This window comes from Crotalus tigris, unplaced genomic scaffold, assembly GCF_016545835.1.
Source record: "Crotalus tigris isolate CLP2741 ecotype Arizona unplaced genomic scaffold, ASM1654583v1 scf7180000017599.838750, whole genome shotgun sequence".
Classification (NCBI taxonomy): domain Eukaryota; kingdom Metazoa; phylum Chordata; class Lepidosauria; order Squamata; family Viperidae; genus Crotalus; species Crotalus tigris.
In genome coordinates, this window is record NW_024096503.1 from 307,499 (window position 1) to 322,466 (window position 14,968).

General features: G+C 45.5%; 1 protein-coding gene across 18 annotated transcripts in view; it reads left to right on the forward strand.

The window, feature by feature from the left end:
- Nucleotides 1–14,968, forward strand: part of PTPRS (protein tyrosine phosphatase receptor type S) — a 344,929-nt gene that overhangs the window by 240,821 nt on the left and 89,140 nt on the right. For 11 of the 18 annotated variants that reach the window (XM_039366958.1, XM_039366982.1, XM_039366949.1 and 8 more), the window contains 4 exons: nt 2,727–3,032; nt 7,873–8,066; nt 9,163–9,189; nt 11,430–11,547. The exons of 4 other annotated variants lie outside the window; for them this stretch is intronic. In XM_039366958.1, the coding sequence (XP_039222892.1) occupies nt 2,727–3,032; nt 7,873–8,066; nt 9,163–9,189; nt 11,430–11,547 (645 nt within the window). The remainder of the gene's footprint in view (nt 1–2,726; nt 3,033–7,872; nt 8,067–9,162; nt 9,190–11,429; nt 11,548–14,968) is intronic. 3 more of the 18 variants (XM_039366994.1, XM_039367028.1, XM_039367058.1) reach the window with 1 other exon arrangement.

Consider the following 14,968-nt stretch of genomic DNA (forward strand, 5'->3'; position numbering starts at 1 on the left):
TTATTGCTTGATTTCTTTGCTTTCCAAACTTCTCTTGTTGCTTTCAATTGTCTGTCGCTGGTTCTTTTGGAAGGCTAGCTAAGAAATGGAGATATGTGAATTCTGGAACAGTTTGCGAATTATTTTCACCCTTCTTCCCCTGAATACCAATCTCTAAACCAGAAATCTCCAAATTGGGCAACTGGACTTCAGTTCCCAGAATTCCTCAGCCAGCCGAGACTGGGAGGATTCTGGGAATTGAAGTCCACAAGTCTTAAAGTTGCCACATTTGGAGATCCTTGCCCTAAAGCAGTGGTTCTCAACCTGGGGTCGGGACCCCATTTGGGGTCGAATGACCATTTCACGGGGGTCGCCAAACAATGCAGTCCGCCATATTTTTTTCCCCTTTTCCTTAGCTGTGCTACTCCCTTTTATTCTATTGGCTTTCAAAAGCTAATAGGAATTGTCCAGGCTGTCTCTGCCCTGCTGAGCCCGCCAAAAGTCCCATTCTGCAAACGGTGCTACATTAGTTGAGTAGTCCTCGACTTACGACTGGTTGGGGGTTGCGGCATTAAAAAGGTTGAGAATCACTGCACTAAAGAAACCAGGAAGCTCAACGGAGAATTTATTTGAACCTCTGGAAATTAAAAAAAAAAAAAAAGGCAAAAGAGAAATTGTTGCTTATACCTTGTTAACTAGATTTTATCAAGATGTATCAGCTCTAAACTACAGATAGTTCTCCACTTACAACCATTCCTTTAGCAACCAGTCAAAATTAAAACGCCACTGAAAAGAAAGTGACAAGATCGGTCCTCGCTATTACGACGGTTGTAGCATTCTCACGCTTATGTGATCCAAATTAGGTCGCTTGGCAACCAACATGCATTTACAACGGCTACAGCATCTCAGGCTCACATGAAAGCCATTGGCGGCTTCCGACCAGCCGGCTTTGGACCCGAATGGGGGAAGCTGGATTCACTTAACCACCGTGTGATTCACTTAACAACTGCAAGCCTTTCTGTCAGAGCATGCACAATCTTATTGCACTGAGATAATCCAGGAGTGAACACAGTAAACAGTGGTCTATATTAAATGGTGATTTATCTTACACTGTCTACAATGTCATACACCAGGAACAATATACATACACGTGTTAATACAGCAGGCTCCAACAAACCATAGTTACAGCAGGAAACGGAAGAGAGAGAACACCTCTGCGCAGCCTTCCCTTTTACACAAAAGCTCTTAAAGAGACACAGACCTAGCTGGCTCTTAAAATGGACATAGACCCTGCTGAGTCATTCCTTTCCCTTTTATACAAAAGCTCTTAAAGAGACACAGACCCAGCTGGCTCTTAAAGGGACACAGACCCTGCTGAGTCATTCCCAACATTACATCATACATCTTACATTATACAAGCTGTTTAGCTGTTAAATTATTACCGTAACACTTTCACTTAACCCTGGAGAGAAAAGGTTGCAAAATCAGGCACAGCCGCCTTAATAGTGGAAAATCTGGTTCCGATTGTGGTCGTAAGTCGAGGACTACCTGTATAACTCCCAACTAAGCTTCTTTCAAGGGGTATCGTGCTGAAGCCGAGAAGGTGAATTTGAACTGGGCACTTTTTTAAGCAGAAAAGAGGGGCAAAGCTTCCCCATAAAGATTTTCTTTCTCTATCAACTTAACGTTGGTTACCAGTGGCCAGCCTGGCATCTGGAGGGCAATCTAGTTGTTGGCAATAACTGGAAAAACCTTATTTCTACTCTGGACACTAAAAGTCTTTGTAATGGTTATAAATTGCTGTTTGGAAAATGGAGATTAGCGAATGGAGACGATTCCGGCCATTTTCCTTTGATTGCAGAGAGGGGATTCAGAAAAGCAACGGATCCCTCCTGGCTTTGAGGCCAGGTTGGGAAGGAAACAGATTCGGGGAGGAGATTTTGATTGCTTGTCGTTGGAATTGCAGAGGGAGTAGATCCCAGCGGTCCCGTGTTTTCCCCAATGATGGGAATAGGATGGGTGTCAGGAAGGATTTATCTTTTATAGGAGTGGAAGAAGCACAATGTTCTATGCCAGTGATTCTCAACTGTGGGGACTTTAAGATGGGTGGACTTCAACTCCCAGAATTCGCCAGCCATGCTGGCTGGCGAATTCTGGGAGTTGAAGGCCACCCCTCTTAAAATCCCCACAGTTGAGGTACACTGATCTATGCGCTCTTTTTATGTTCCACTTTGTCCCTTGCAGGCTAAAATATTTGATGGAAAAATTTATTCCACAAACCAGCCCCCAGGCCCTATCTCGCCCCCAACCAGAGAGGCAGAAACTCAAGATGGCCGCCACAGTCATGCCCTGCTGAGCGCCATCTTGACTTTTTTGACCCCCCCTAAGTGCTAGCTAGCCCAACCAAACCCCATGTCTCACGAGTTGCTTGCTTTACGTTGCCACCTCCGCTTGCCTTCCCCCCCCCAGTTAATCCTTTGTTTATTTCAGTTATTGCGGAAAAGAAGCCCTTTTTTTATTTAAAAAACAAAAAAAAGTTTCGTTTTGTTTTTCAAGTTTTTTTGTGCTCCCCGGAACCAAGTTTATTTTGGTGCGTTTCGTTTCGGGTTTTTTTGTTATCATTTTGTTTTCTTTCTTTTTTTTTGTTTCCTTTTATCTTTCCTATATTTTGTTTTCTGCCCGCCCCCCCCCTCTTCCCCTCTTCCCTCGATTCCCGCCACCCCAAACTACCCCTCCCGCTACCGTAGAACCGTCCGCCCCCCCTCAAGACGTAAAATGTGTCAGCACCAGGTCCACGGCCATTCTGGTAAGTTGGCAACCACCGCCGGTTGAGAGCCAAAACGGTGACTTGGAAGGCTATAGCGTCCGTTATCGAGCCCTGGATCCCGAGGTCAGCGAATTGAAAGAGGTGAAGGATATCCCCGCCGCAACCACCCAGATCACCCTCGAAGCCCTGGAGAAATGGACGGAGTACCGCATCACCGTGGTGGCGCATACGATTATGGGGCCCGGCCCGGAAAGCTCGCCCGTCATTGTCCGTACCGACGAAGATGGTAAGTGGGACTTTTCCCTAAATTTATTTGTGTAAGTATTTGTATCCCGCCTGTATTACTTTGACCAATAACGCAAGGTGGGGAACGTAGCCAACACACCTTTCTCCTCCTGTTTTCCCCACAACGACAACCCTGTGAGGTGCGTTGGGCTGAGAGAGAGGGACTGGAGCTAAATCACCCAGCTGGTTCTCATGCCTAAGGCAGGACTAGGACTCACCGTCTTCTGACGATTGGCCCAAAGTCACCCAGCTGGCTTTTGTGCCTAAGGCGGGACTAGAACTCACCGTCTCCTGGTGATTGGCCCAAAGTCACCCAGCTGGCTTTTGTGCCTAAGGCGGGACTAGAACTCACCGTCTCCTGGTGATCGGCCCAAAGTCTCCCAACTGGCTTTCGTGCTTAACATGGGACTAGAATTCATAGTCTGCTGATGATTGCCTGAAAGTCACCCAGCCAGTTTTTATGCCTAAAGCGGGACTAGAACTCACCGTTTCCTGGTGATCGGCTCAAAGCCTCCAGGCCAAATTTCATATCGAAGGCAGGACTAGAACTCACCGTCACCTGATGATTGACCCAAAGCCACCTAGCTGGCTTGTGTGACTAAAAATGAACTACAACTCACTATCTCCTGGTGATTGGCCCAAAGTCTCCCGGCCAACTTTCATACTTAAGGCAGGACTAGAACTCACCGTCTCCTGGTGATTGGCCCAAAGTCACCCAGCTGGCTTTCATGCCTAAAGCGGGACTAGAACTCACCGTCTCCTAGTGATTGGCCCAAACTAACCCAGCTGGCTTTCATGCCTAAGGCAGGACTAGAACTCACCGTTTCCTGGTGATCGGCTCAAAGCTTCCCGGCCAAATTTCATATCGAAGGCAGGACTAGAACTCACCGTCTCCCGCTTTTTAGCCTGGTGCTTTCGCCACTAGGCGAAACTGACTGGTTCCAGGATGAAATAGATTGGTGAAAAAAACACAATGGGGAAAAAGCTTTAAGATCCTGGCTTGCTTAGCCATAATTCCTGTCTGCTCCCATCAAAAAAATGGTAAGGCCCACCTGTCTGGAAATCACACCTCCCTTTCCAGTGTGGGGAAACTGGGTTTCTTGCTGCCAAAAACTCCGGAGACGTTTTCTCTGGAATAGTTTGGACCCATAAATCCTTGGAAAACTCCTTGGAGCCGAGGCAGTGAGTGTGATAGGGCCAGTAACTCTCTCGTGGAAAGGTGTTGCGAACAGCCATTAATGAATTTCTAGTGGCGCTTTATTTATTTTCGAGCGCCTCATTTATCACACTCTCTGGAAAGGACGTGGTAGGAGGCCCAAAAGTCAGCTGTATAATGGAGAAAATGTAAAAAGAATTGTCATGCCAATTTCCCTGGGACAATTAAACTAACTGAGAATTTAGAGCTGTGTTTCTCCAACCTGGCTACTTTAAAATGTATGAACTTCAATTCCCAGAATTCCCCAGCCAGCATCGCTGGCTGGGGAATTCTGGGAGTTGAAGTCCATGCATTTTAAAGTAGCCAGGTTGGAGAAACCCTGATTTAGAGGCTCTCTTATGGCTGCGTTACACTGCAGGTATTCCTTGACTTATGACCACAACTGGGCTCAAAATTTCTGTGGTTAAGTGAGTTTTGCCTCATTTTACGACTTTTCTTGGGACCGTTCTTAAGAGAATCACTGGGTTGTTAAACTAGTCACCTGGTTGTTAAGTGAAACTGGGTTTCCCATGGACTGCGATCACTTGACCCGGGGACACTGCAGCGGTCATAAATGTGAGTCAGTTGCTAAGTGTCTGAATTTTGATCACATGACAACGGTTGTAAGTGCGAAAAACAGTCATAGGTCCCTTTTTGCAGTGCCGTTGTAAACTTCCAATGGTCACTAAATGAGTTGTTGTAAGTTAAGGACTACCTGTATAGCGGGTAATTTGCTTTTCTTAACAAAAAATGTCACCCTGTTCTCCTTTTCTAAGCCCATCCATTTTTATTTACACCAATAAAACCTTCCCCAGTTGAAGTGTATCCTTGTAACAAGTTATGATGACTAACCGAGAAAAGGCTGGACAATCAGTTGTCTGAAATGGTATACGGCAGTGGTGGTGAACCTATGGCATGCCTCACATGCTCTCCTTTTCCTGGGCATGACCCACTGCATCGCCTCCTCAACTGTTGGCTGGCCGTCCAGCTCAGAGGCGGCTTCTCTGGTGGCGGGGTGTGGAGCCCCAGAGTGTGCCGGTTGAGGGGCCGGCAGGCTGTGGATGCTGACAGACACTCTTGGCCCCTATGAGCTCGCTGGCTTCTGTGTGCAGGGTCCGATGGTGTAAGGCAGCAGCCGCCCCGGCCACTGCCTTGCCTTGCCCTGCGACAATGGCACCCCAGCCCTGCCTCACCTTGCTTCACTTCACTCCGCAGGACGAGCCTCCTGCCCACCGCCCCACCTGCCAGAGACCCCCTGGACCTCCCTGAACCCTGCCCGGCCCCCACAGGCATCCCTTCCCATGAGCAACATCGAGGTGACCACGTCCACCTTGGCCACACCCACTCAGTCTGCCCATGACCACCACAGCCACGCCCACCCAGTAGGCCATGCCCACCTGGCACCCAGTGATAAATAAGTGGGTTTTGGGTTGCAGTTTGGGCACTCGGTCTCTAAAAGGTTCGCCATCACTGAGATAGGGCAGTGGTGGTGAACCTATGGCACACGTGCCAGAGGGGGCACTCAGAGCCCTCTCTGTGAGCACATGCGCCTCACTCTTTGGCTAGGTTTTTGCAGGAAAAAGCCATTTCTCAAGCCCCTTCCTAGCCAAAACAAGCCTCCGGAGCGAGCGCGCTGTTTTAAGCTTTGAATTATATCAAATCTGACACCAGAAACAGACTAACAGGTGACTTGAGTGCTGCATGTGTTGCTTTCAAACTTACAAAGTATAAGCCAAGGTTAGACAAATTGTCAGCATGCATACAACAGCAAAAATCACATTAATTGTTCAAAAGCATGCCAAATGCAAACCTTTACCTTTCCTTAAAAAGTTGTTTTTATCATGGAAAATTTTGCTATTGTGTTTTTCTTTTAAGACAAAAGATAACAACAACAACAACAACAACAACAACAACAACAACAACAATAATAATAATAATAATAATAATAATAATACCTTGGATATCATCTAGTCCAACCCCCTGCTCAGGCAGGAAACACTATACCATTTTGGACAAATGGCTGTCCAGTCTCTTCTTAAAAACTTCCAGTGTTGGAGCATTCACCGCTTCTGGAGGCAGGTTGTTCCACTGATTAATTGTTCTCACTGTCGGGAAGTTTCTCCTTAGTTCTAGGTTGCTTCTCTCCTTGATTTAGTTTCCATCCATTGCTTCTTGTCCTACCTTCAGGCGCTTTGGAGAATAGCTTGACTCCCTCTTCTTTGGGGCAGCCCCTGAGATACTGGAAGACGGTTATCATGTCCCCTCTCGTCCTTCTCTTCATTAAACTAGACATACCCAATTCCAGCAGCAGTTCCTTATATGTTTTAGCCTCCAGTCCCCTAATCATTTTTGTTGCTCTTCTCTGTACTCTTTCTAGAGTCTCAACATCCTTCTGACTTTAATCCTGCCCAACCTTGAGGGTAACAGGCATTTTATTCCCTTTCTTCCTGAGAATTAAACAAGTCCCCAAATCATCCAAATTTAAGAGGAAAATTTTTTGTTAACCTGCATAAAGAAATTGAAATCCAAGATAGTGGATGGCTGTTTTTTCATCAGCTAATCTTTACTGTTGCCATAGGCAAGAGACTTAATTAAAGCTTTTTTTTTTCTTCTCTGGGAACAATCAGAGTTCAAAGGCTGAATACGTGGGGGAAACGCCAGCTAGAAATCTTCACATCTGCAAAGAAAGCTGGGAAGAGCCTCTCTGAATTTAATGTTATATACCCTGTGTCATGGTTCTGACATCGAGGCATTGTTTACCTTAAAGAATCTTTATTAGAGAAGCATAGCATAACACAGTTGGAGCCAAAATCTGAATTCCCTTCCCCTTCCCCACATAGTATCAAAGCACAATTCCCTCCACCAATTAACAGTCATAAATCACATTCTCCAATTAGTTTGAAATGTAGACTTTCCCTCCAGTTCTCTAGCCTGCCAATTCTTATCATCTCTATTTTAATAACCTTGATTCTCAGGCTAAGTTTAGTGTTGTTATGTCTAGCTAAACTCTCATGTACATTCCTCCCCTCAGCATCATCTAACTCTAACTCTAACAGTAAAACATAAGAAGAAAAAGGTTGCATCTCCAACTGTTGTCAAAGCAAAAACATCCAATGTTAGTAGCGTTGACACCCAGTTCCTTTCATTAGTTTCCCGGTGGCTTACAACCATTAAAACAGGGGTCTTCAAACTTGGCCCTTTTATGACTTGTGGACTTCAACTCCCAGAATTCCTCAGCCAGGCACATTTGAAGACCCCTGCATTAAAACATCGAAGCGCAAAATGCACCCACAAATATATCAACAAAAAATGGGAGCCAATCTTCACTAGCTAATACAGGTAGTCCTTGACTTATCGCCACAATGGGAGCCAGAATTCTGTTGCTAAGCGAGGCGGTTTAGAGAATTTAGAGAAACGCGCACTGGAGGTGCACACCTGTCACTGCATCCCACAGTTGTGTATTGCGGTTCTTGGTAGGAAACCTGGATGCACAAAATTGAAGTTCCAGCAGCGTCTTCGGCTGCGCACGAAAACCAGAGACCCGCTTGTCGCTTGAAATGATTGATTCTTCCTATTAAAGCGGAACCGTTTCTTTCTCTCTCCACTTTCCCTCCCCCTCTCTGCTCCTCCTCCATTCTGCCTCCAGTGCCCAGTGCCCCACCTCGCAAGGTGGAAGTTGAAGTCCTCAATTCAACGGCCATCCAAGTTTTCTGGCGCTCCCCAGTCCAAAACCGCCAGCATGGACAGATACGTGGCTACCAGGTGCATTACGTCCGCATGGAGAACGGAGAAGCCAGTGGCTTGCCCCAGATCAAGGATGTCATGTTGGCTGACGCTCAGGTGAGGGGTGTGTCTGCGTGCGTGCGTGTGTGTGTCTCCTTTTGGGTGGCAGGCAGCTTCTCACGGCTGGATTCGAACTCCAGGCTTATTAACTTAATAGCTCATTAACAACGGACGCTTCCCTTTTCTCCTCCTCCTCCTCCTTCTCCTGCTCTTTTTGGTGCCCAAGTCAACACACAAATTTGTGGTCATGAAGTCAGGCATCACAGGACTGCTTCCCACCCCCTGATTTTATGAGCTTCTTTTTTCCGTAGTCATTAAGTGAATCCTCAATGGTTCTTAAGCGAGGCATCGCTTGAGTTCTTCAGTGCCAGTTTTCCCCATTGACTTTGCTTGGTTGAAAGCTGGCTGGCAAGGTTGCGAAGGTTGTGATCCCGTGGCTCAGCTCCCATTGGAAAGCCAGGCCGGTGGACAAGTGCCCGGATTTGTCTTATCAAAATAGATAGGAGCCTTTCCCAGTTCTACCTGGAGGTGCCAAGCCCCGATTGTTCACAGGCCAAGCGAGGCTTTAGTTGCATCTCTCCTGTAGGGAGAAAGATCCTAGTCCTCATGATTCAGATTTAAAAGCTTCGTTAACACGGCTGCCCTTTCTCCAGGTTTCAGAAAGCAGGCAGTCAAAGAAGGGATTGCAAGCAAGAATTGAATATGCTTACAGATAGACCGTTCAGAGTTACAATGGTGCTGGGGAAAAGGGGACTTAGGGTCACTTTTTGGCCTCCCTGTAGTCACCAAATCAAAATTTGCCCGCTTGCCAGCTGGCCGGTATTTACAAGAGTTGCGCTATCTGATTTAGTGCTGTTCTAATATCGGTCACTAAACGAATGGCTGTAAGCTGAGGACTACAGAACCTGTAATTACTCCCTCCCAGCCTGGTTCATCTCTCCCCACCTATAACTCCATTAACCAGAGTGATGCGTTTTACTAACCCCACGGATCTCCTTCCCCCCCGCCCCACTTTGCCCCAGCAGCTGCAGGGGGGGGGCTTCTGAGTGCCAGCCTGTCTCTCCCCAGGCAGCCCCTCCATGCTCCCCCCATCACCTCACTTTTCTTTCTCTTTCCCCTTTTCATCCTCACCTGCCTACCTTCTTTTGTTCAGTGGGAGACCGATAACACTGCAGAATACGTAAGTAAAACGCTTCCGTTGTGGTGGTCTCGTCTCGGCTCCCTTCCCTGTTATTAGTGATGGCATGGCATTGGAGTATCTCCCTTTCTTCTCCCCCCCACCCACCCACCTGTGTTGAGTTTTGTGTGGCTTGGAGTGTTTCAGCCTCTCTCTGAATGTTGCCTTAGTTTCTTTGCATGGAGTATGGGGGAAGGAGGCGCAGTCGTTAACCCAGCTTTAGAAACGAGAGTTAAACCAACATGAGTGTGCAAGAGGTGCAGATCCTGTTAGCTTAAGAGGTGAGGGTAATAATAATAGTAATAATAGTAATAGTAATAATAGTAGTAGTAGTAGTAGTAGTAGTAGTAGTAATAATAATAAAGTTGGAAGGGACCTTGGAGGTCATCAAGTCCAACCCCCTGCTTAGGCAGGAAACCCTATACCATTTTGGACAAATGGCTGTCCAGTCTCTTCTTAAAAACTTCCACTGTAGGAGCATTCAGAGCTTCTGGAGGCAGGTTGTTCCACTGGTTAATTGTTCTCACTGTCAGGAAGTTTCTCCTTAGTTCCAGGTTGCTTCTTTCCTTGGTTAGTTTCCATCCGTTGCTTCTTGTCCTGCCTTCAGGCGCTTTGGAGAATAGCTTGACTCCTCTTCTTTGGGGCAGCCCCTGAGATATTGGAAGGCTGCTATCATGTCCCCCCTCGTCCTTCTCTTCATTAAACTAGACATCCCCAATTCCAGGACTCCGAGATCCCTCTCATAGTTACTACTATTGAGCAAGGTACCACCTATACTATATCTGTAAAGTAGCTTAAGAAATGAGAGTTAAACCAACGTAAGTTTGCAGAGTTGCAGAGCCTGTTAAACCAACTTTAGCAATGAGGGTTAGACCCATATAAATGTGCAGAGAGGCAGAGCCTGTTAAACCAGCTTAAGAGGTGAGGATAGACCAGCGTAAATGTGCAAAGATGCAGATCCTATAAACTAGCTTAAGAGGTGAAGGTTAAACCAACATAAGTGTGTCCTTACCTTGTTAAAAGAGTTTAAGCGGCGATGGATAAATCAACGTAACAGTGCAAAGAGGCAGATCATTTTAAACTAACTTAACAAGTGATGGTTAAACCAACCTAAGTGTGCCCTTGATAAAGTGTGCCCAGTTAAAGCAGCTTAATACACAAATTAATATACAAATTAATACACAAACTAATATAAATGTGCTGCTGTGGAAACCCAGATAAACCAGGTTAAGACACGAGGGTTAAACCAAGATAAGTGTGTCCTTTGTGCAAACCGAGCGGCTGAAAATGGCAGGATTTGTAAAATGCATCTTTTGGGCTTCTTATTCTCAAGCAGCTGATTTTTATGTTATAGAACAGGGGTCCCCAATCTGTGGGCCACGGCCCACTTCCAGGCTGCCTACATCTCGCAGATATAGACTGGTTGCTGGCATACTGCAGCCCAGTATTGGTCCACGGCCCGGGGATTGGGGACCCCTGGACAAGAAGACTTCCAAAGTCCCTTCCATCTCTCTTATTCTATAGCCAATTGGGTTGAGAACAGTCATTTTTTTCCTTTGGGGTTTGGTCCCTTTGTTAGAACCCACAGACGTCCTGTTGATAAGACCATTTTCTCTGATGACAAGACAGAATGGAGCCCTCCCTGTTTGCTCAAAGCTTTGGGCTGCAAATACGGGGTCTTCATTGCAAGTTGTGTGTTTGGTATGTGGAATGTCTGGTTTTCTCCCCACCTGTCCCTGTTTCCTTGTGATGTGATGTGTCAAGGATTGCTTTGTGCTGTGTCTTGCATGCTGGATCCTGGTTGTTTTCCGGAAGGGAGGGAGGGAGGAGGAAGGAAGGAAGGAAAGAAAAGAGAAAGGAAGGAAGGAAAGAAAGAAAACGGAGGGAAGGAGGGAGGAAGGAAGGAAGGAAGGAAGGAAAGAAAGAAAGAAAGAAAGAAAGAAAGAAGGGAGGAAGGAAGGAAGGAAGGAAGGAAGGAAGGAAGGAAGGAAAGAAAGAAAAGGGAGGGAAGGAGGAAGGAAGGAAAGAAAAGAGGAAAGAAGGAAAGAAAAGGAAGGAAAGAAAGAAAGAAAGAAAGAAAGAAAGAAAGAAAGAAAGAAAGAAAGAAAGAAAGAAAGAGAAAGAAAAGGGAGGGAGGAAGGAATGAAGGAAAGAAAGAAAAGGGAGGGAGGGAGGGAGGACGGAAGGAAAGAAGAGAAAGGAAGGAAGTCTTTTTGTGTTAATTCTTTGCTTTAATTCCTCAGGAAATGGTCATCTCTGGACTTCAGCCAGAGACCACTTACTCAGTCACAGTCGCTGCCTACACCATGAAAGGGGACGGGGCCCGGAGCAAGCCGAAGCCAGTTGTGACCAAGGGAGCAGGTGAGCATCCCAGAAGGGTGGACTTGTAAACCAACCCTACAGGACCCTCGGGTAAAGATTAATTCTTGACTTACGACAAGTCACTTAGCAGCCATTCAAAGTTACAACAAACCTACCTTCAAGCTACTTACGACCCATTTGCCGGGGGAGGGGTGGGGGCTCCACAGTCACATAACTGAACTTCCAGCTCTCAACAGCAGGACCCCCGTGATGGCCACTTGCAGGCCTCCCGCAGTCACACGACTGCATCTTACAACAGTTTGCCCAAACTTGTCACTTACGTCCATGGCATTGGCGCTTACGATTGTCTCATTCGCCTTCAAAAAATGTTGTAAACTCGGTGTCAACGCTGCTAACATTGGATGTCCTTGCTTTGACAATATATATCAGGCATGCATCTATTGAGCAGTACCCGATCGATTGCAAGAATGGTACCAGGTGACAGTTGGAGCTGTATTACTGCAAAAGAAAAAAGTGGGGTCCTGCAACCCTGCGCCTACACCTCCAAAAAATTCACTGAAAGCGAGAGGGGATGGGCAATCTGGGAAAAGGAGGCCTTCGTAATTAGGTGGGGCCTGTTAAACTGGCAACACTATCTAGAGCAGTGGTTCTCAACCTTTCTAATGCCGCGACCCCATGATATAGTTCCCCATGTTGTGGTGACCCCCAACCACTTATACATCACCGGGTGCCAGGGGCGTGGCCAAACAAAAGGGGAAAAAATGGCGGACAGCCTTGTTTGGCGACCCCCGTGAAATGGTCGTTCGACCCCAAATGGGGTCCCGACCCACAGGTTGAGAACCACTGATCTAGAGGGGAGCAAGGTGCCTTTTATATATTGTCAAAGCAAGAACATCCAATGTTAGCAGGGTTGACACTCAGGTTGGTTAACGTGACTAACTTGTATTACGATCATCATGACTTTAACGACCGTAATGGGTAGGCTCCATTATGGGTTGTATGTTGAGAACTACCTGTACTGTGAGGGTCTTTTGAAAAAACTTCAAAAATTAGAATTTGACAGTTGGTGAGAGAGACCAAACGCCGTCTTCAGATGTTTCACCCAGACTTCATGGATATCTCTGATACCCAAAAAAAATATTCTTTTTCTTCTCACTTCGTTCTTCTGTCATTTCCCTCTTTGCTTTTTTTTTTTTTTTTTGAGGAATGCACAACTGAGATAATTGAATAGTGAAGTATTTTGTGTGTGTACACTGATTTTGTGTGTGTGTGTGTGTGTGTGTGTGTGTGTGTTAGTCTCTTTAAATATATTATACAGGTCCTCCATTTAGGAGCACAGCTGAGCCCAAAATTTCTGTTACTAAGCGAGACAGGTTAAGTGAGTTTTGCCCCGCTTTACGACATTTCTTGCCACAGTCATTAAGGGAATCCGTTCAGTTGTTAAATTAGTAACCCGGTTGTTAAGTGAATCTGACTTCCCCCATTGATTTTGCAAAACGGAATTACGTGACCCAGGGACACTGCAACTGTCATAAATACGAGTCAGTTACCAAGCTTCTGAATTTTGATCACATGATCACGGGGATGCTATGACGGTCGTATGTGTGAAAAATGGTCTTTTTTCAGTGCCACTGTAACTTCAAACAGTCACTAAACAAGACTGTTTCCACATTAATAATCCTATATCAGGTATATTAAATTTTCTCTCCATTTTAACAGTCTACTAGTTTTTATTTGTCCTTTTATTTTTTTCCAGAAACCATCCTTTCACACACACACACACACACACACACACACACACACACACACAAGCTTTCACTATATCTAGGAATCCTATGAATAGGGAAATTGAATTATTTTCACAAAACTGTAATACATTTAATAACTATCTATCAAAGCTGGCCGTGTTATTGTGCTTGGCGTGCATCTGGATTGAGGCAGCGATCGCGTTTCACCTCTGATTAATTTAAGATGGTGAGCGAAGTAGTTTAGTATAGAATTTATAGTCTGCCTTAAGTAATGAAAGAGAAGCTTACCAGGATAGATTGATAACGTGAAGATTAAAATAGATTTCTGTAGAATTCTCCAGACAGCTGAGTCAAGGACTGGCTGTACCCACCCACAGAAGTTCATCTGCAGCGAGTGTCAGTGACAGAATCATAATGTCAGCTAGTTTGGGTCATGAAACATCGGCAAGAAAACAACCAAGCGCAGAGAGCACTGGGGACCCCACAGTTGTTCTCCTCCTCCTCTTTCTTCTTCTTCTTCTTCTTCTTCTTCTTCTTCTTCTTCTTCTTCTTCTTCTTCTTCTTCTTCTTCTTCTTCTTCTTCTTCTTCTTCTTCTTCATCTCCTCCTCCTCCTCCTTCTTTTTCTTTTTTCTCCTTCTCCTTCTTCCTCTTCCTCTTTCTCTGCTCCTCCTCCTCTCCCTTTTAGTATTGATGATGTTACCTAGTTGGGTAATGAAATGTCTGCAAAAAATCAACCAAGCTCAGAGAGTACCAAGGACCCCACAGTCGTCGTCGTCGTCCTCCTCCTCCTCCTCCTTCTTCTTCTTCTTCTTCTTCTTCTTCTTCTTCTTCTCTTCCCCCTCCTCCTTTTTCTTTTTTCTCCTTCTCCTTCCTCTTCTTCTTTCTGTCCTCCTCTCCCTTTTAGCATTGATGATGTTACCTAGTTGGGTCATGAAATGTCTGCAAGAAAACAAGCAAGCTCAGAGACCACCAAGGACCCCACAATCCTCCTTCTTTTTCTTTTTTCTCCTTCCTCTTCCTCTTTCTTTCCTCCTCCTCCTCCTCCTTTCCCTTTTAGCACTGATGATGTTACCTAGCTGGGTCATGAAATGTCTGCAAGGAAACAACCAAGCTCAGAGAGCACCAAGGACCCCACAGTCCTCCAACTCTTCCTCCTCCTTCTAGCATTGATGATGTTACCTAGTTGGGTCATGAAATGTCTGCAAGAAAACAAGCAAGCTCAGAGAGCACTAAGGACCCCTCATGTCAACTCTGAGCTACAAATATTCTCCTTCATTGGGTTGCATACTTCGCTTGGACATAAATGGGGTTGGCCGCTTTGATCATCTGCTTACCTTCTCTTTTTTTTTTGAGATCCCCTTATTTCCATCTTTACCCCTTCCAAAACAGAAGGAATATTCCAGCTGAAACATTCAACAAAAACCTTTGATGTGCCTAATATGGATGAACTTTAATTTTCATTGCATTAACTTTTTAAATATTAAGCCATTTGTGGAAGTAGGTTGTTTTTTAAATTTTCTTTCATGATGCCTCAACAGAAGCAACACCCCGTGACAATCTTTTCAGAAGATCAGCAATTAGCTAGGTGCTCAATGTCTTTCTGCTTCAAAATAATAATTTTTAATTATGTTTCCCAATGTTTCAGGTAACGTTTTTTTTTCCCCTGAAACCTTTCCAGTGGGTCACTGATCAGTGGATTTCTTTTCCACTG